Below are 21,025 nucleotides of genomic sequence, written 5' to 3'. Positions count from 1 at the left end.
GAGAAGGATGCTTCTTTTTTTAGCACAAAATTAATTTAAACTGATTTTCACTAGAGGAAAAACATGCCACTTAAAGTCACCCAACTGAAGAAAATGAAGTCCAAACTCCCAAGAAATGTTTACTTAGTTTTAACACCTCCTATACTTTGAATCCTGTCGTGGTACTCTTTTATGCATTGTTGGTTTTTTAGCAGTTTAAAAAAAGGAAAGAAAAAAAAAAACACCCCACGCAATTCAGTAACTTTGTTTTTGAGAGAATGTCATTTAACAATGAAAGTATTTGGAGATGTGGAACAGTAAGGAGAATGTCACGCTTAATTCAGTGTTCCTTATCTTGCTACTATAACTCCAAAGTGCTGCAGGTACTAATCTTGCAGCATTTGAATAATGCTCCCATTTTAGCTACTTTGTAGTAACCCTTTTAAGCACCCTGGAGCTTGCTAGCGTCTCCTTAACCCACACAAAACCATAGCAACCTCAGTCCGCACTACTGCAACTCAGGATAGAGTTCAAGTTCTCCTCAAGCCCACTTGCCATCAAATGTATGAGAAACACAGACCACCGAAGAGGTGTCCTAAGACTTCATGTCCTAGAAAAGGGCGGGGGAGGGGCCGAGCACACGCGCGCACGCACACACACACATACACACACATACAAATCCTACGTCGTTTAATTGGGAGGGAAAAGGGAAAGTAACACCCAAAAAGGTAAAAGCACTTCTCGAGTTCTTTTGACTGTTCCTGAGAGCATCTCCGAGTGTTTTGGGAACACCGATTTGGCCAGCACGCACTGGCCCCCAGCTGCCCCCTCCCCCTCCCAAGGTAGGTCCTTATCTTTATCACGTTATTCCTAAAGCTTTCGGATTTTTCCTGGGTTTCCAGCCCGCACGTTCACACATGGGGGTGGGGGAGGAGGAGGAGGGGGGAGAGGCGGGGCGGGAAGGTAGCCGGGTCCCTGCACCGCGCAGCTCTCATTTGCGGCGCTCGGACTCGGGCGAAGTTCTCGCGCAGCCGGCTGGCCGCGGCCGGGGCCGGTCCCGGCGGGCGGCGGCGGCGGCGGGTGCTCGGAGCCGGGCGGGGCGGCGGCGGCGGCGGCGGCAGCGCGGGGACGCGCGCTGTCTCTTTAAGGGAGCTCGGTCTGGGGTGGCGCTTTCCTCCGCGAAGGCTCCTTTGATATTAATAGTGTTGGTGTCTTGAAACTGACGTAATGCGCGGAGACTGAGGTCCTGACAAGCGATAACATTTCTGATAAAGACCCGATCTCACTGCAATCTCAAGCGTCCTCTTTTTTGGTGCTGCTCGTTTCTCCAGACCCCGCGTCCTCTCGATCGCTCTCTCGCCTTCCCATTTTTTTTTTTAAACAAAAAACAACACCCCCTCCCCTCTCCCACCCGGCACCGGGCACATCCTTGCTCTATTTCCTTTCTCTTTCTCTTGCTCTCTCTCTCTCTCTTTTTATAAAGGGGGGGAGGGAAGGAAAAGGGGGGGAGGCAGGAAAGACCTTTCTCTCCCCCCCCCCCCCAAATAATCCAAGATCAACTCTGCAAACAACAGAAGACGGTTCATGGCTCTGGCCGCCGCGCCACCATCTTTCGGGCTGCGGAGGGTGTTCTTGACGATTAATCAACAGGTAAGGAGGGGAGGCCCGGGCGGCCGCGGGGCCGGGCGATGGGGGCACGGGGGGCACGAGGGGGCGCGGGAGTCGCTCGGCCCGGCCCGGGCACCGCGCTGTTAGTGCTGCGCCCGCGCGTGTGTGCGCAAAATGTGGGCGATCGCGAGCGGGGAGCCCTGGGAATTAAAAGTGACTTTCTTTGAAAAAAAAAAAAAAAAAAAAAAAAAGCAGAGGGAGAGTGTGCAGAAAGCCAAGCGCAGGCTTCTCGGGTTTCACATGCATTTTCTTTCTTCCTTTTTTTTGCGCGTGTGATTTCTTTCTTTCTTTCTTCTCTTCTGCTCTCTTTTCCCCCCTTCCTCTCCTCCTTTTGGTGGGTCTAAGGCATCTGAGCCTTAGAAACGAGAGACTTCAAACTGCAGTAGCCCCTGGAGTCAGGAGGGTCAAGTTCAGCCGCCGGGGAGGAGGAAAAACAAATCCCCATTTGCCAAAAAAAGAAGTTTCAGGCCGGTGCCCCCTCCCCCTCGCAGCCGCACTCCCCCTCGCTGTCTCTTTCTGGCTGATTTTAATTCTTTCCTACCGGGCGCAGCGGAGGAGCTGGAGGTGGTTGGACCCGAGGGGCCGCCGCCGCCGCCACCACCGCCGCTGCTGCAAGTTTTCTGGGGCTCCTGACAAGCGGGGAGCAGACTAGGCACCAACATGCAGAGTAGTAAGTTGGGCGAACTTGGGAGGGTCGGTAGGGTCTCAGAGAGGGGACTTTGTGTGGTCCCCCAAGTAGGAAAACAGCACAGGACTGGCGTTGGCTTTGAAGAGTTTGCAAAGGCAGGCTTCAAACTTTTTTCCCTTAAAGGCCCAGCTGGGCTGGAGAAGGAGATTTGTCGCATCCCCTGGTGCACCCGCCTGTGCGCGGCTCGGGCAGCTTGGCCGAGGGGTCTGTGCCCCGTCCTGCCATGTGGCAGGGCCTTGCAGCCTGGGCGCTTCCGCAGGGGCTGAGGAAGGGGCAGACTTCCTCTGCGGTGCGGATGATGCGCCATGTGTCTCGGGGCAGCGGACACTGGCCGGTGATTAAACGCCTGACAGCGGTGGGGCATCCAGGCAGACGGGCGCTTCGCCTTCTGTCTAGTTCCTGTTTGGGTTCTAGAGAAACGCATCTTGGAAAGGCCAAGGCAAACACCGCTGCCCCCTCCAATAACTCCAGGATTACAGGACCCCATGAATAATTTGAGGGTGAGGCGGAGGTGGGAGCTGTTTGAAGTGCAAAGCTGTTTCTGTGGCTGGGAATGCTTTTTTGTTAGTACCTGAGTGAGAAGGTGGTGTTTCCCCCAGGGAAGTCAGTTACTGTTTTATAGTCCCCAAGACTCGAAAGCAATTGAAGTTTCGAGGGCGAGAAGGACTGGTGGGTTTAAGGGGGGGCGAGGGGAATCTTGGACTTACTAAATTTTAGGTCTTGCTTTACTTCCTCATATCTTTTTAGGCCTCATAATTGATAACTGAAAGTTTTTGAGTAAGAGCGATGGATCTTAATGATGAACCATAATTATGATAGAATATTCATCCTTACCCTATTTTGGAAAATCACGGCTAGACTTTTCAGTGAGGTAAGTGAAGTGCTAAGCTTCAGCGGAGAAGTTGAATCGCAGAGAAATTAGGCCGATTCATTGCACTTTTGCAGTCTTTGAACTTTTGTGAAGGCACCACCAGGTGAACAGGAAAGGATCTGAGGGGGAGACAGTACAAAGGGGAAAACACAGATAGGGCTCGAGACGAAATTACAAAGAAGTGATAACTCTGGGCCTGGTTGTTGGCTAACATTTGATTGCTCGAAGCAAAAACAAAATAGGAACCTTCCAGCCAGTCTTCAAAGCCCTTCAGCTCTTTAAGTTAAAACCTATGGATCTTGCTGGCATCATGTTACTTTCCTGCTGGTTTTAGGAAAAGTTGATCATTTAGAAAAGGCTGCCAGAGTTAAAAATGCTAGAGGCGGCAAAGGAAAGTACTGTGCGCGCAGCCAGTTCTTGACGTGGACAAAATGAGAATGAAAGTTTCTCAACTCACTGTTGTGAAGTGACTTACACGCTGCTCATTTGCTTAGAACACTTTCTCAGATATTCCACCGGTTAACATAAAAAAGCCAACTAGCTCTAAAATGGTGTGGGCTTTTTTTTTTTTTTTTCTTTTCCCAAGTATGCCAGGGTTGTGAATAAATACAGGGTTTGTATGGGAAGATGAAGCGTTTCCTGTAAGTTGTGATGCTGACAAGACAGTCTGGAAATGATATCAACATTTTGAGGATTTTTTTTTTTTTTTACCTTTAAGTGAAAGTTTATTAATGACATGCTTAATCTTAGCAAGTCAAAAGTATCGGCTTTAGAGCTCTCTCCTCAGATTTTTAAACTTTCCTTTACAGTTAGACCCTGGGATGAAACATCCCTAGAGTCAGTTAAATATACAGGGCCACACTAATATGCTAACATTTGATGATTATTTCTGGATATTAATAATGTGAAAAGAAAACTCCTGAGGGGAAATCGGGTTTAACGCTAACAATCTGACTTGATTTCTCTAAACGTGAAGCATCCCAAAGCTTCCGTAATACTCTGTCGGCAAAGTATTATTTCCCATCGGTGAGCTGATGTTTGTGGCTTCCTGATATGTCTGTTGTATGTTAGGATATATGTGTGTAAAATACTCTTCCACACATAATAAATAACTAAGTCTGACACTCTCCGAACACATGATGGAACAGAACAAGTTCCTTACAAAACAGTTTTGTCACTCCTCTGAATTCTAGGTTCTTGTAAGGGTCTCTGTAACTATTTCGATGCTGTCCTTTGTGTCTTCAAGGTAACATTAAAAGTAAGGAGAAAAGTGTCCTAGCAGCTGAGAAGTTGAAGTTGATTTTAGAGCTCAGCATTTTGACGATAATATTTTAAATGATTTTGTATAACTTTGGCTTAAGAACAGGTTAGAATCCAGATTAGTGTGCTCATCCGAAGGGCGTTCCATAGACCCCTACCCTATTTTCAGTAGTATTTTTACTTTTCTTTTCTATCATAGTACTTCTGAATTTACTCTGATTTCCACAGTGTAGGTCTCTCGGATACACATAAGGAAATCTTCATTCATCAGGAAAACCTTCAAAACAGGGAAATGAATGCAGCTGTAAAACTGCTTTTAAGATCCTACTAGTTCAATGGTGTTTCTAGTTTATTATTGTTATTGCTACTTGTGTGTGTGTGTATGTAGAGACAGAGAGAAATACAGACCACAATTTGCATTTAATGATCTCCATATTTCTATTAAGAATGCCAAAAGGTGTTAAATTTTAATAAGCTCCTCTCTTACCTTCTTTGTTGAAGTAAATAAACATTATTGAAACTTTTTAAAAGAACTTGTAGCAAATATTTTTTAAGCTGGAACTTTATTTCGGATTGGAAATGAGCACAAATATTGGTAACTGGCCTTTAAATGTTTTCAATAAGATGGATATGTGAAAATTCTTATTTTTAACTTAAATATCACTTTGATAGCCAACAGTAAGATAACAATACTATGTGAATGTGTGGAAAACCAAATAGACATTAAAAAAGTTACGGGCAGGTGTTTGTCATTGATTTAAAGGGAAAATTATTATTTTTGAAATAAGTGGTGCACTTAAAATAAAATGACCGGTGCACATTAAAATATATTCTTATTAAGATATTCTCTGGTGTGTAAAATGAAGCCATTCATTCAACAGACTGACAACTTTCCACTTGGTATTTGCCTTTGCTTAATTTAGTTTCCGCAGGACAGCTAGTGTGGTAGTCTGCATCTGTTTTTGGCAGGCATAGAAAACTATAAACTCAGACAGTTCTGTCCCAAATAGTGCAGCTCCCCAGTTACAATCAATTTGATAAAAACAGCCAAGTTTTATGGACTTGCTTTCTGTTGTTCATCCTTGGTCAAGCTTTCAGGTAACAGAAGTTTCTTTCTCTCTCCCTTTTGCGGGTTATAACTACTGATACCATTGATTACTAATTCTGAGTCTTGTTTACTCATTTCTCTTATTTATTATTCATTGAAATTTGGGGATATTGATGACAGCGGATCTAGACTTGGTTTTACTTTATCTGTATGATAACTACATTCTTCTTTTGATATCATCATCCAGAAGGGAGATAATTTTTTGTTATTATAATTGTCATGATTTATGGAATAGTAGAGTCCCCCTTAGATAAAAAATGAAGAAACTCTTATAGCCTTTGCCAAGTAGAAATTTAATCTACTTCTCTAAGGGTACTCGTAATTCTTATGTATAGAGGAATTTAACGTACTTTGCAACTATTTCCAATGAAAAAAATTTGCACAGAGTTTCTATAATTACCCAAATTATTTATCTCCGAAAAGCTTTAACCAGTGGATTAGAGTCAATATTCTAAAATGCCAGCGTTGTTTATACTACTGTTCAGTAGCAAACAGGGCTACAGAGGCAAGAACTACTTTAAAAAACTTATCCAGAATTATAAGTGGGTCTTAAGCTGTTTGTTTATTTGTGTAGGATATTTGATTAATTATATAAGGCCTCTATAATGTCTTTACTGTTGGTATTTTGATCACCTTTAGGGTTGTCACATCACCCCGTGGTTTTCTGATCCCAGGGACCTGAGTTCGTTGGTCTTTGGTTTGGTTCTCTGATGAGTACAATAATGTAGAACTTGATTTAGGTTAGAAAGAGATCTTTTAGACTTAAGGAAAACTCCTCACTACATTTACAAAAAGATCTATGGATGAAAATTATTTGAATTGTTAAGAGTTAGATTGAGAAGTCTGGCTAGTCACTGCAGCTATAATGGCTATTACAGTAGCAATGTCTACTTTTTATCATCCCACATTTTTTTTTCTCAAGAGCACAAATCCAAGTAACAAAAACAAAATTGAAATTGCCGTGTATTTCAAATTTGAGGGATCATTGGAAATAATTTTCTGATTCAGAGCTATGATCGAAATACAAATAACATCCCAACACTTCAAAGAAGACATTAAGGCTACACTTTTTCATTCCTAAGTATGTTTCATTAAAAATAAGAAAGAAAACTTTTAATTTTTCAATATTTTCTAGGTCTTTAAAAACCTGCAGTAAATACTTTACAAGTGGCTAGACACCTTCCCTGGTGGTTTAGTTTATACAAGCAGGAAACTTTCTCTCCTACTCTTTCTCTCTCTCTTTCTTGTTTTCTTTAAACCAACTGACGTAATGCCAAACTTTGCTTTAAAAGAACAGACAGAAGTAATTGGTAGCTTTTAACTTTTAATAATGTTCTGGATTGGTTTTAGTGGCCAAAATGCCATTTAAAAAAAAAAAGTTCAAGTAAGAACGGCCTTGTGGGCTGGGGTAGAAAGGCTCTGTTGATGTAGTTATTTTTATTCTTGTTTTTCAATCTGTTATTAAAAATCTTTCCTGCTGAACATTGCTGAATTTCTCCAATTGCTCTCTGTGATGGCTGGTGCATTTCAGGTTACCGTAACTTAAACAGTTTTTGGGTTTTGGGGGAGAAGTGGGTATTTGTGTTGTGTTCTTTCTTTCTTATTTGGAAAAGAACATTTGTTTTTGTTTCAACTGAGATGAATTAATTAAGATTATCAATGGCGACAGGTCAGTGAATATGTTTATATAAAGAATGCTACACCTGTTAGCAAGGTCCTGAAATGTGGAAGTTTCATTGTAACATTAATCATTTTTATGTGCAGAGGAAGGGAAATAGATGAAACTTTACAAAAATATATTTTTAGAGGGAAAGTGTTAATGTTAAGGGTCAGTTTGTTTCTGCTGGCGGTTCTTTTTATCACAGAATTTTAGATGATAGTTTTTAACCCTATTAATTACATGGTGTTTTTAAGTTTTATTTTATTTTTATTTTTTTAATAGTCCTTTTTCTCTTCCTGATCTTGCGCAGGCAGACAGAACTTTCTCAATTAAGAGACATCTTGGTGAAGTTGATTGACATCAGGGCAACTTCCAAAGCTGGCAAGTAGGAAAATCTTTCAAGAGGGCAGAAAGATTTGTGCCAGGGCTGCCTTCCTTGGGGAGAGACACTCCACCCATGGTTGGGGGCCTCCGCCCCATTTGGTGGGCCAGAGCTGAGCCACATTTCTGATGCGAATTGTTCCTAACGTTGAAATCTTATGGTTACTTCTCCGGGACTTTGCTTTTAACTTCAAATTTGTTCTGAGAGGGTTTTTTTTTTTTTTTTTTTTTTTAAACACAGTATATTTTAACATAATACACACTGAAAATTAGGTATCACATTGATACTTAAAATGTCTTTTAAGATGTTTATAAGGATCATAAAAAGCATTCCAGACATTTAGGGAGGTTGAGGTGTTCTCTATATAGAAATTTCAGTTTTGATTTACCTTAGGCATTTCTCAGTTTTTCTTGTGAGAACTGGAGACTTTAGTTCAAGTCAGAGCTGTTCTTTCTTTGCTAATTACTTCTTTCCTTAGGATTTGTCAGGAAAAACTTTAGGAAGGTAAGCTATAAGTTGTTCTTATCAGCATCGTGTGAGTGTCTTCGAGGAAGTCTTTGGTTTATTTTATTTTTCCAATGTTTTCAAGCCTAAATTTCAAGTTACAGGTTTCTGTCAATACATTTTTATTTACTAAATGATGGCTTATTCAAAACTGAGGGAACAGTAATAAAATTTAGCAAGAAGGAAAATAAAAAGGGAGAAGGAGGCTCTCAAAGCTGTCACCCTTTAGTATCAGTAGTGTGTTTACTGTTCAGTGGGGGGGAGGGGTGGGAGAGGCTTTGTGGAAGATGATATAAAAAAAATCCATCAGTTGCGTATATGATCCCCTCCCCTTCAGGTTTACTTAAACAATGTGTTTCAGTTTTGCCTCGAAGCTGAAGCTTTCGGGACCACCTCTGCTCCAAGAATCCACCACTTTCTTGGTTCCTGAGAGATTAAGGATGACACTTTCTGTAATATAATGAATTGCAGTATTGTCTGAACAAAGGTAACATTTTGATTTGTGTAATTTTGGTTTAGTTAGCAGTAGGATACCTATAAAATGAGAGAAAATCTAGCAGTATAAGTGCCTGCAAATGTTTGAAATAGTCACGATAGCTACTCTGTGTTTAAATTCTTGCTGCTATATGTGCATGCTATTGTACATGTGTTTTATGTATATATTATATGTAGACTGATGACACGTAGCTAAACCTTGATGGTGAAGTCTAACATGCTTAGCTATTAACTCGACGCTTTAAACATGAACCTTTTAAGGAGCTACATGACCTACTTTATAAAGCCTAGAAGTTTGAAATGAGTATGGAGTTAACCATAATGAAGCCATTGCTATCACAATACTTATATCTTTTCTGAATTTACTAAAAAATTTAGGAAATGACAAAGAAAACCCCACTAGAAGTCAAAATGCTATCTTTCAGTGTATTTTAAGAAATGCTTCTGAAGATAATGTTTTCAAAGTCCTACTTTTGTTGAGAGGATCAGTTAAGGGATGGTGTTGTTTTTAAAAATATCTTTTTATGGGACAGCACTTTATAGTTTACAATTTTAGCATCTCAAAACGTTATGTAGAAATAATATGGAACTTGTCGACTCCGTACTATGACCATAGCGTTTTTCCCTAGGGTGATGGATTCTGTGCGTCACCCAAATGTGATGCTGTTTGCCAGGCTTGTAATACTGGTTTTGAGGGTTGCTGTATGTCCTATTTCATCAGGCAACACAATACAACAACTTTGGTATCTAGGTAATTGACACAGTCAAAATAGGCTCTGGAAAATGTTCCAAATACTTTTAAGTAAGTCAGAAGTTAACTTATACATTCTATTTATTTAACGTTTGAATAAACAAATGACTCATTGTCAGCTCTCTAAGTCTTCCATAGTAGAGAGTGTTAGAAAAAATAGTTTATGTTGTTTCTTTTTTTCTTTATTTGAAGGGAACACGGTTCTTTTATTTACATTTATAATTGCTTCATCTGTAAATTACTTTGTATTCATGGTAGTCAGTAGTATAGTATTATAAAGACTAAAAAGCGTATTTATATTATCTAATGTATTTGTCCCAAGCCTTAAGAAAGCATTCATAATATATTATTAAATTGAGTATTATAATACCTAGGCATGAACCCAGTATAGGATGATAGATACAACACAATTGCTATTTAGACATTAAATATATTGTAGCTCTAAAAAAAAAAAAGAAATAAAAGAGATTTTGCTTTAGAGCCTTTTCATTTGTAGTATCTGAACAGAATTTATGAAACTTAGAAATCCACAAACATGACGTGCTTTTTGATTAGATTCTACAATATAGCTTTCAGAGAATTCTTGTAAAGCACTATTTTAATTTCTGCTTACAGAAACATCTATTGTGTCTGAGATCAGATACATCTATCCATAGTGTGAATATATATATATGGCAGAGATTTCTTTGCGGAATCGAAATTTCTCCATTACATGATACACTTGATGTGCAAAGGGATCAAGCGTCACTTATCTCGTATTAGCTTTATTTTTCTCTGAACTGTGCTCCAGTGCAGCACAGGACTTGTGGTTTCTTATTAATGTAGTGCGCACATGTACGTGCACAGAGCTGGAGTCTCATTCATATAGAATGTTTTTGCATTACAGACACTGAATGGAATTTTAACATATGACATATTTTTTTGAAATAACTTTAGTCTTTGTAATATACATTCTAATTACTTCATGCATCCCAACACTTATTTCAGGGTTAATTTAATTATAATTTTAGTTCTGAAATGAGAGCAAGATTGGCAAAACAAATTAAAAACCAACTTCTATTTGGGACTTCTCTGTGATGTCATTCTCCACACATCATCCTTAGCTCTGAAAGATGCAGAAATAAATACGTCAGCCTGTTTTTCTCTCAATACTATGAAGTAGTTCCAAATATATCAAAGTTTCTCAAAGATATTTTGGCATTTATTTTTACTTTTAATGCTATTAAATATTTTTGAAAGAGAATCTAGCTCACGTTAATTTTAAAAAATACCGTTCAACTGATGGAAGGAAAGACTGGTATTTAGGTAGATAGATAGATATGTATATATCTATCTATGTATATATGTATATCTATGTATATATCTATTAATATGTTAATTGGAATCAAGCCCCATGTTATTAAATTTTCTCAAATATTAGTCTAATCATTTAATGATTAATTATTCTTTAGCAATTATTTTTAGATATACTTTGAGATCTTTTAAATCATGTGTTTCCCGTATTTACTGGCTGAATTTTATGTTAATAAGTGAATTTAAATTATAAATTGAAAAGACAGAAATGATTATGTTGAGTTATTCTTTTTAAAGATTATTGCAGCTGTTGCTCCTCAGTTATACAAACTTAGGTAAGTTTTAGAAAACAACTTAGCTACAACGTGTCCAAAGCAATAACACATCCAAGTAATAATTAATATAAGACAGTATTTTCTGTAACTTATAAGCAAATAGCAAAAGATATTTCTCCTTTACCCTTAGGAAGAATTTGTATTACATTCATTGGTCGTAAGACATGTCAATAACTGTAAGAAAGTCACTGTCAGCTAAACCTCAGTTACAGTGAACAATGTATTTTACTCTATCTCATCACTGTGATTTCACCTTTAAATGCCCATTTTTAAGACAGTTTATGTTGTGGAAAGAGTTCCCTAGTTATTTACTTTTTCTTTGTTCTTGACAAGCTTTCAGTAAGAAAGGTGCCACTCATAAAATTTTAGGCCACAAGTCAAAAATGATAATGCATTCATTTTATGTGTAAATATGTGTTCGTGATCTTCCCAATTCACTTTGTCAGACATTTAACTCTTTGGTGTTATGAACACACCTGTCATGCACTTTTTACTCCCAGAATAGTTCAGCATACCCTTGTTAACAGTTCCTTATGTAGACATGCTCCGGACCCTCCCCGGATAATTCCATGTAGCATGGGGGTAATAATACAGATTTAAATATCAGACCAATAAATATTAGAAATGGAGACCAGGAGGGCAGATATGAGTGTAAGTAGGTTTTCCTTCTCTTAATTTTTCCCATTTTCAGTTCCTATTTAAAGAGAGAGAGAGAGAGAAAGAGTTGGAGAAAAGGGGGATTTAACTACTCTACAGTCCATTATAACAGAAGGATCTATTGCTATATATAGCTTTATTTATTTATATATTTTTGGCGTAGAAAACTTTTGACCTTGCGTCCTTGGGAATTTTAGATAAACCCCATTGGGGTCACACTCATCAGTTCCGGCTTTGCGTGACAAAAAGCATTCTCCAGCTTCTGGTGTGCTACTGTGCTGGTTTCCTTCAGGAATGGAAGTCCTGTAAGTTAATTTGGCATTTGCAAGTCCAACTCGAATTTTTCCTTTTTGAAAAGCCTCTGGCTGGTTTTCAGAGTAAGCAGAGATCGTGGGCAGCTGATGTTGTTCCTTTCAGGGTGCTCAGGGAAATTATGCCTCGACCAACCGCGCCTCCTTTGGATTATTTTGCCATGCGTTATTACCATTTTTTCTTTCTTTCTTTCTTTCTTTTTTCCTCTTTGGAATCTAATATTTCAGTTTTGGGAGAAATAAGTATTTCTTTTTTTAGTGGAAAAATGTGCCAGCTGTGGGGGTTTTACCTATATTTCTTTATAATATATTATATTTGTGAGGGGGCAGCAGTATAAGAAAAGGAGGAGCCTCTTGTACTGTAAAATAATAATTTCATTTATTGTTTGTTGTGAGCAGGCCTTTGCCATTCCATTTATATGAGGAAATGCATTGAATGAAATGAAATAAAGTCGTGGTATAATTTTGAAACAATTGTAAGCACCAACTGTGACATATTTCTGGCAAAAAGATGAAGACAATTTTAGTTGCTCAGTGATTCTACCAAACTGTGTAATTCAAGTTTATAAATATATATTTGACAAGCTGATCACGTAAGATGCTTGAAATGAATGTGTCTTGATTCAGGGAAGAGAGTACTTACATTATTCGCACCGTCCGTATGCTTTATTTAGATTTGAAAGAAATAGAATGCCATCTCTCATGTTATCAACCCTTTGAGGTCTTCATTAGAGAGTTTTAATGTTTATGGTAGGTTATATTCAATAACATCAAGCACTGGCAGCTTAATGTATTTGTACATTGAGCCCTAGGAAAGTTCAAAAAGTGATTGTATTTCCGTCAAGATTTAAGGAGTACTATAATATAGTAGTAGCCATCTACTAAGGATGATTCTGAGGTTTGGAATTTGTAGCTCATTTTTGGGAGCTACGGCATAAATATAATAACAGGTAGAAATATTCAGAGCAATCACCTTTTATGAAAGTTAGTTCTGTCTTTCAAGTCTAGGAAAATATAGCAGTGAATGTTTGCGTTTTGTATGTTTTGTCTCCAAGCAGAGGAAACTGACAGTTTTATGTTGTAAGTGCCGAAAGTTGTTCTTGGCTAAGCAGTCCCTGAGTTAATCACTGGGATGTTAACTTGAATTTTCGTCTTTAAAAAAGTTTTCAAATTTTAAAATGGAATATGCTTCCATTATTTCCAAATTGACATTCTGCATTCTGGTATGGTTTTTAGAGAAATGTTTTCCAAATTCTCTTGGATTGCTTGAAGTCCATTGATTTTGAAATATTTACTTTGTTTTTTTAAGCTTTTCAGAAAGGAGAGGAAATACTTCATCTTTTTAGGGTTTTCTTATGGTCGAATCCTTGTTATTTACCATAAGAGGCAAACTAATTTTGCATTAATTTTTTATTGTTTTCTTTTGTGTTATCTTTTTAGAAACTCATTTTGAAATATTGAATTGAAAGATCAGTGATTTCAGCTCTTCTTCCATACCCTTCTGTGATAAGTTATTTTGGTCATTCCTAAGGATTCACTTTGGAGAAATCTTTTCTTATGTCATTTGCATACTTTTATTTTTACTTGAAAGAAGAGTGGTGTTTGAAAGTCATATATTTATTCTTTGAGGTAATTGCAAAAAATCTGAACGGTGTAAAATAACATGAGATTTAGTTAGTTATTTCTCACTTGTGTCTTAGGCAATTTGTATCTAAAAATGTGATTGAAGAAAAAAAAATTTTAACCGGTTTTGATAGCAATTTAAGGTAATCCTATGGATTTTCCAAACATAACGTAAGAACATGCTACATACCATCGATGCACAGGGTTAAAATTAAACCTGTATGTATATATAAGTTTATATTATGTATATACAGTTTTAGTTTTAACCTGACATATATTAAAGATGTTTTAGTATAAAGAAAATTTTCTCTGCTTTTGCCTATATTTTGTTTTTTTGCAAATGACTTTGCTTAAAATGATTGGCATCCTTAAATTATAGTTATATGTAAAACAAATAAGGCTGCTATCCTGCAAAGAAGCAACAGCTCTGCACATTCATCTTAGAGTCTTTACAGATATATTCATTCGGAATAAATGCATCAGTTCCTAAAGAAATACTCTGTTGCAAATGTAGTATCCCCAACATACCCATGCTCTTCACGGGAAGTGGAGTTGACTCTGACAGACTGCACCATTTGCACTCATTTAACAGTACTTTGGTGTCTCCACTGGTAGAAATGTGGACTGTTCAACAAGCTGCCTTCTCATCTGGTCCTTGTGATGTCAGGACATCATTTTGCCAAAAGTTTGGTCCAGTGTAATCAAAACGACGATGTGCAGTTAGGTTAATGTGATGATTTCAAATCATGTGTAATGTTATGTCGAAAGGATGAATTTAAAATTGTTACCTATTTGGAGTATAATGGAAGAGCCGGGAGAGTGTTTTTAGATTTAATTCAAAGTCTTTAGATACAGATAACAAATAAAAAAAAAAATTCCCCAGATCCTTTCTTCTTTTCCTAATGTAGGAAAAAATGGGGTTTATTTGCGTAAAGAACATTGTAGGAATAATTGGTCCACTTTGTTTTGACAACAGATGTTCATGTAAAAAAACGTGCAAATTTTCTGAGCCCAATAATATGTGCTCTTTATTTCATTCAGTTGCATCAATAAAACCATGGAGAAAGGAAATAAACAAAAGAATAAAAATTTAATCACCTATCTGAGGTCAGATGGCGAGTGAACTAGGTAGCCTTTGAGAGAATTTTTTTAGATCTGTGCTCTAAAAGCTGGCTCCCACCTGCTTTGCTGATAGGCACATAGTTCGTCATATATGTGTATGAATATAGAATGTCCTGCTTCCCACATACATGAGAACATGGGGATCTAGACTTGAGAGTCTTCTGTTTTTGTTGATGTTATTTTGGAAAAATAGACCCTGGCCGATAAAACGCCTCTTTCTGAATGGCTGAACTTGCCTTGAATGGTCAGTGGAAAATCTGCTGTTCAAGTTTAAGTTTTGTTTCTTTGTCTTTACTTTAGGTATTATTTAGAGTGACCATAGGGTCATACTTTATTTTGAAAGATAGAAGGGACGCAAGCTGTGAGCCATCCTAACAGAATCATCTTGTTTTACAAAGGAGAAAAGCAAAGATTAAGTGTTCCCATGATCATACAGCTACTTAGATAAAAGACTGAACTTGAAATTATGTCGTGTCTAGTCACCACCCTCATTTTTCCTTAAAATACTAGACAGTGTTGATGTTTGCTGAGGAAATCTACCTACTTTTTGAGATTCATTAATCCCCCTTTTCCTTCTGTATATAGATATGGGAGTAAGAATAGAATATCATTTGTTAGTATGCAGCAGGGAATTGATCATATAATAAGTCTGTGGTCATATTCATTTTATTCTTCTATTAATACCTTCATGAAGAATGGGGAATCAAATGTTTAGTTTTAGATGTTATCCTGGAAGGTTAAAAAGTTACTGCCGAAAATCTAGGTTTAATGTTTCTTTCAAACACTTGAGTGAAAGAAGCTATTTGGATTCATTTACATAAAAGCCAGTTGGTACTGAAGAATTGCTTATAAAACCATCATTAATAAGAAGTTGAGTTGCATTCTTCTTCTCCCTTTAACTTAAAATACCTCAAACATTTATCTATTTTGAGACCAATTAAAAAATGTTATCCATTTGAGTTAGGATTTTTTGTCTTCCAAGAAACTGAACTTTTTTTCATTTATAACAGACATAGATCCCTTGGATGGTTGAAAACTACAGACAGTCAATGTGAGATTAGGCCTAAAATGTGCAACTATGTAGTTATTAAAACATGATTAAATTATTTGTGACATTTTACATAAATTCATCAGCATTTATAAGGACAAATTAACAAAAGAATAATAAAGGAACCTCATTTATTTTAAATGCCTTTCTTCTTAAGCCTGTCTTTTGAGTGATAAATTTCAGCCTAAATGTAGTGGAAATGAGATATTTTTAAATATATAAAACTTAATGCCTTTATTTTAAAGGAAATTTCTGTAATGTTCCATTTTTATTTGTGACCTCACTATACAAGAGGGACACAATTAACATTTTATTATTGGTTACAGTTAAGCTAATTTTAATTATTTGTTTCATTGGAAAAACAGGAAAATTTTCTCTTCTTAGACATCTGAGGTGTTTTACTTAAGTTTCTTTTTTTTTTTTTTTTTATCTTTCAGTGCTAATAGTTACATTGTATAGTGTAAAGGGTTAATACAACTCCCTTCTTCAGCGGGATTTACAGTTTACAACCCTGGATGCCGCTGTCATTTACTTTTTTTTTTTAAATGAATTGCGGTAAATTTCATGCAGATAAATGGGACCCAAGATATTCTCCAAACTCTTTCAATTCAGCTCCAGAAGTGACTTTGGAGATCACAAGGAGGCGTGTCAGACCCTGGACACGGGCTGGTTTGGTCCAGGGTCTGATTTGAACCTATTTCATGTTGAATTGCAAGGTGCACTGTGTATGTCTGGGGTTTCCACTGTTTGTGTTTTAGCCAGAGGGCAGGCTTGTTTTTAATTTGGTTGTGATTGTTCCATTAATGTTTCTTTAGGTGAAAACTCTTTATAAATGGCTTTGAATAGTTATTCCTTTAAAATAAAATAGTGTTCTTATAGAAAATATCATATTTAGTCAGTCAAAAATAATCAGTTATATGGGAGGGTCATGGAATGATTATTAACATTAAAAAGCAATTCTCCTAACATGGGTTAAGGAACCATTTCGACTAGTATGCTGGTCATTCCACATCATGTCTCTTTCTTGTTGTAATGAACATACTATACATAGAAAGACTGAAAACGTCTATTACTCTTATCACGTAACTATCTAGGAATTTTTTGAACTCTTCCTCTGGCTTTTATCTCTTTACATAGTTGATTTTCTTTTTTTTTTAGACCCTGACTGTGAATTATAGTTTAACATCCAATGTATACCTGATAGAACCATAGGAAGTACTATAAATGACTAATTTGCCCTAGTTTTTCTTAATGTTATTTAGAATTTATTTTTCTAAATAAATGATTGATTTCTCTCCTAATTTCTTTTTCTTCTTTTACTTTAGGAGACTGGAACTTTACTGTGCACTTTTAGCATTATAGACCAAAATAAGTTTAAAGAGGCTCTTATTCTGGGCTTTGTTGATCAGAATGCACTTTTTTTGTTGAGTTTTGAAACAGGTCAAATACAGAAAAGCTTTAACTGAGTTTTTGTATTTGTTTTTCTTGCCATTTATTAAAGGGTTTGTTTTCCTGACAAATCAGTGTGCGTTCATTTCTCTTTTACTCCCCTTAACCACAGCTCTGCTATTATGTTCCCTCATATTTGGTGAACCCCTTCTCACGCAGTCTCTTTGACACTTTCTGTTGTTTTATACTTGTTCTCGTGGCACATGTATGTGAGCAAAGACTCTCCTGGATGCTTTAGAGAGGGTAAACGGCCCTTATCTATTACCCCTTTGGATTGCAGTCCAATTGCAGTTGTTTATGGAGCATTCTTGGAATCCAGGAAAAATCCCGTTGTGATTATGGAGCTCATATATGGCTACTGAAGCTGATTGACGGGTTAGGGTTAGAGTGCTGGAGTGATTTTACCTAATGATTGACACATACTGAATATATCTTCCTTTGACAGTTTAAAAATACAAGGTAAAACAAAAAGAAAAGGCTACTTTTTATTTATTTCCAGATGGATTCCTTCTTGTACTTGGCATGGCTCAAAGTCAAAATATTGCTCTTTGAGATTTATTAATTAGAATGTTCCTCAGCCAGATATGGAATGTGGTCTACTTTTTCTGCAGATAAAAGATAAACCTACGCAGATATAAAAATAAACCCAGAGTGGGTAAAATATTGAAAGGCTGAATCTGGGTTTCTTTTCATGTACCTCTTCCTTGCTCAGCTGAGTGAAGCCTGACAAGACCCCTCCATTTGTTGACACTGCTGTATTGAGGACACCAGTGGCCTCACGGTAGCCAAGGCCAATTGTCTTTCCATCTGATGGCATCTCTTAAATGCAACAGATGCTGCCAGTCCTTTTTTGTTCCCTTTTCTTTTTTTTTTTTTTTAAGATTTTATTTATTGATTTTACAAGGGGGTAGGGTGGGGAGTGAGAAGTATCAACTCTGAGTTGCTTCTTTTTAGTTCATTGGTTGCCTGTCTCATGTGCCCTGTCCAGGCAAGCCCAGGGTTTGAACTGGCGACCTCAGCATTCCAGGTTGACGCTTTATCCACTGTGCTGCCAGAGTCCAGGCTGCCAGCCATTTCTTGAGTATCTTTTCTGGCTTGACTTCTAGGGCACTGCGTCCTGACCATAATTCTAGCTGGTCCTTGACTTTCCTCTTCATCTCTACACTTTTCCTTGAGGATTATTACATGCTTTCAGCTTTGGAGCTGAATGAAATAACTCCAGTTCATTCACCTCTGCACCTGACTAGCCTTCTTAGTGCCATTGTCAGTGGTCTTCAGATATCATAGGTCTTGGTTTATAAAGCTGTTTGTCATCATTAGCTTGGCATTCAGGACCCGAAGCTCTGCTCCCAGTTTACCCATTCCATCCATACCACACCTTGTGTTCTATCCTCAATGTAGTGCTCAGTCCCAGGACATTCCCAAACCAACCTGCGCTCATGTTCTTCCAAGAAACATCTTTCATCCAACTTAACGGTAGGAATTTAACCTATTTTTCAGATGTTGGCTTTTGTATTTCTTCTTTCGGAAGCCTTCCCAATTCTGCTCATTTAGATTTAAACACCCCTGGTGCTCACTTCGGCAGCACATATACTAGACTTACACACCCTGTCCTGAGCTCCCGTTGCAAGTTTGAAGACAGGAAGAACACAGCCAGCTCACTTTTCTGCTCTTTACAATGCCTTGGATACAAAGGGTTTCTCAAAAGGCATTACATTGGCACGTGGGGAAGGAACACTTTGTCCAGAAGAGTGTAAGACCTTTAGGTGCTGAGAAATTGTGAAATTGGATTGTCAGGTTTCAGAGAAGAAAAGAATTATCTGATGTTGCCTAATCAGTAGACATTTCTTGAAGTTCGCCATAATGTGTTTTTCCTAAATGCTGCTGTTTGTGGCTTAACATGCTGCATTTTGCAATGTGCTTTCAAATTCTGTCTCTTCTTGACTAATACCACTGAGCCAGGTATGACAGCGTCAGGCAAGGGGGGCCCAGATACACTGGCAAACTGTAGTAAGGTGAAAACCCACAGCATCTTGCTGTGCTTTACTGAATCTGAGGAACTACAGAGGTACAGGTGATGGGATGTGCCCTTCAAACATGAAGGATAACAGTGTCAGGCTCCAAAGTCAAGAGTCAGAAATGTGTAGTTTTAACTTCCACCTGTGGAGTATTTGTCAGCCCAAATGTTGTGTCATGATGTTTGAGGACGGGGGCTTCTGTATTGGCTTCATGGTGAGAGGTACCTGTAAGCAGTGCAGTGCTTGGCCGCTAAGGGCACAAGGATGACTCAGACCTTCAGAAGACCTAACAAGGGTATTGATGAATAGGGTTTGTCAGGAGCTGAGCGTAGCCACAGTAATGGTGCTTCGGGGTGCCCAGGCTTATGGTGGTGAGAAAGAACCTCCCTTCACTCTATATACTATCCACAGCTCCTCGCGAGGTCGCCAATAAAGTGATAACTGAATACTAACTGCTGAGACATGTCTCATGTTGGGACAAGAATGCCGGAGACCTCTTTGCATGTTTGATTTTTAACAATCGCTTTAATTTCATCTTAAAAGCGAGGAAACAATTTTGAAGTTTGTTTTTTGTTTTTAAAGACCATATCCTTGGCATTCTCTCTGTAGTATTTTCTTTTTTTTTTTTTAACTAAAACATATACTTTAATCTGAGAATGAGGAAGTCCCTTTTAATATTTGAATCCATCAAGCACTTAAATATGATTTTAAACAGCTCTGGAAAATCATTATTGTGCATTTTCAAATCTGTATGGACATGGAACCATGAAGAATAAATCAAGGAAAAGATCTGATTAATTAATTAATTTCTTTACCTTTAGGACAGGTCATTACTTATAGGACTCATATTTATCTATTTCTTCCTTAATAATAAAACATTCCAAAGCTTTCTAAAAACCTTCACTAACTGCATTTTTAAGCTTACTTTTCTGATGTTACTCCTTAACTTTAAAAATCCTTAAAGGCCTGACCTACAGTGGTGCAGTGGATAAACCATTGACCTGGGGTGCTGAGGTCGCCAGTTCAAAACCCTGAGCTTGCCTGGTTAGGGCACATATGGGAGTTGATGCTTCCTGTTTCTCTCCCCGTTCTCTTTCTCTCTCTCCTTTCTCTAAAAATGAATAAATAAAATTAAAAAAATAACAAAAAAGAAAAGATTAAAATTATTTTAAAAATAATCCTTAGAAGGAGACCATTGGATGTTTAAAAGGAATATTGGCCTGAATTTTGCAAACTATTTAATTGACAATAGAGTTTCATTGAAGAGTACAGTCTAGTTAATAAGTAGAGGTTTTTAAATCCTCTGTACTTTTCCACAACTGAAGGACGGGGTGCATACTTTTGGTCGAAAGTGAGGAGGCGAAATTTAGACCTGATGTTCTGGTAGCCTTGGTGGCTTAGAAATCTCTTTATTGCAGTTTCATAATCCCTGACATGACTCTCCTGCTCTCTTGTCTGCTAAATGCAGAAATAGAGGAAGGAAATGTATGTGTTGGCTCCATTAAAATGTTCCTTATCAGACAGTATGTAGGAGGAGAGGACGCTGCTGAAGACGCCTCCATTCGCCAGCTGGACGGCATGTGCGCCGAGCTCGTTTCCTGTCCGATGAAGCTGTGAGGTGCCCTTTAATGAGGGGAAGGAGCACATTTATGACTGTGTCCGTCGTCGTGTTTTCACTTGAGAAAATCAGGGAGCAGAGGGCATGCAAACTTTGCCCAAAGGCTGGACACAGTTTGCATAGAAATGAGCGGCATGTAGCAACAACTAACTAACCGATTTGGTCTCTGATCACTAAGTAGAAGT

The 21,025-nt window shown here is 37.9% G+C and overlaps 1 protein-coding gene across 9 annotated transcripts in view; it reads left to right on the top strand.

The window, feature by feature from the left end:
- Positions 1-693: 693 nt before the first annotated feature.
- TRPS1 (transcriptional repressor GATA binding 1) overlaps positions 694-21,025 on the top strand; it is a 249,650-nt gene continuing 229,318 nt past the window's right edge. For 3 of the 9 annotated variants that reach the window (XM_066379378.1, XM_066379376.1, XM_066379373.1), the window contains exons 1-2: positions 1,095-1,629; positions 3,083-3,206. Coding sequence is in view for 1 of the 9 variants with exons in the window: in XM_066379377.1 (XP_066235474.1) it covers positions 2,308-2,317 (10 nt within the window). In the remaining 8 variants the exon portion in view is untranslated. Of the gene's footprint in view, positions 822-1,094; positions 1,630-2,078; positions 2,318-3,082; positions 3,207-8,495; positions 8,608-21,025 lie in introns of those variants that run through there. The other 6 variants (XM_066379379.1, XM_066379375.1, XM_066379374.1 and 3 more) reach the window with 5 other exon arrangements.

This window comes from Saccopteryx leptura, chromosome 3, assembly GCF_036850995.1.
Source record: "Saccopteryx leptura isolate mSacLep1 chromosome 3, mSacLep1_pri_phased_curated, whole genome shotgun sequence".
Lineage (NCBI taxonomy): Eukaryota > Metazoa > Chordata > Mammalia > Chiroptera > Emballonuridae > Saccopteryx > Saccopteryx leptura.
The sequence above is the reverse complement of the archived record's forward strand: the minus strand, read 5'-3'. Positions and strand labels throughout refer to the sequence as shown.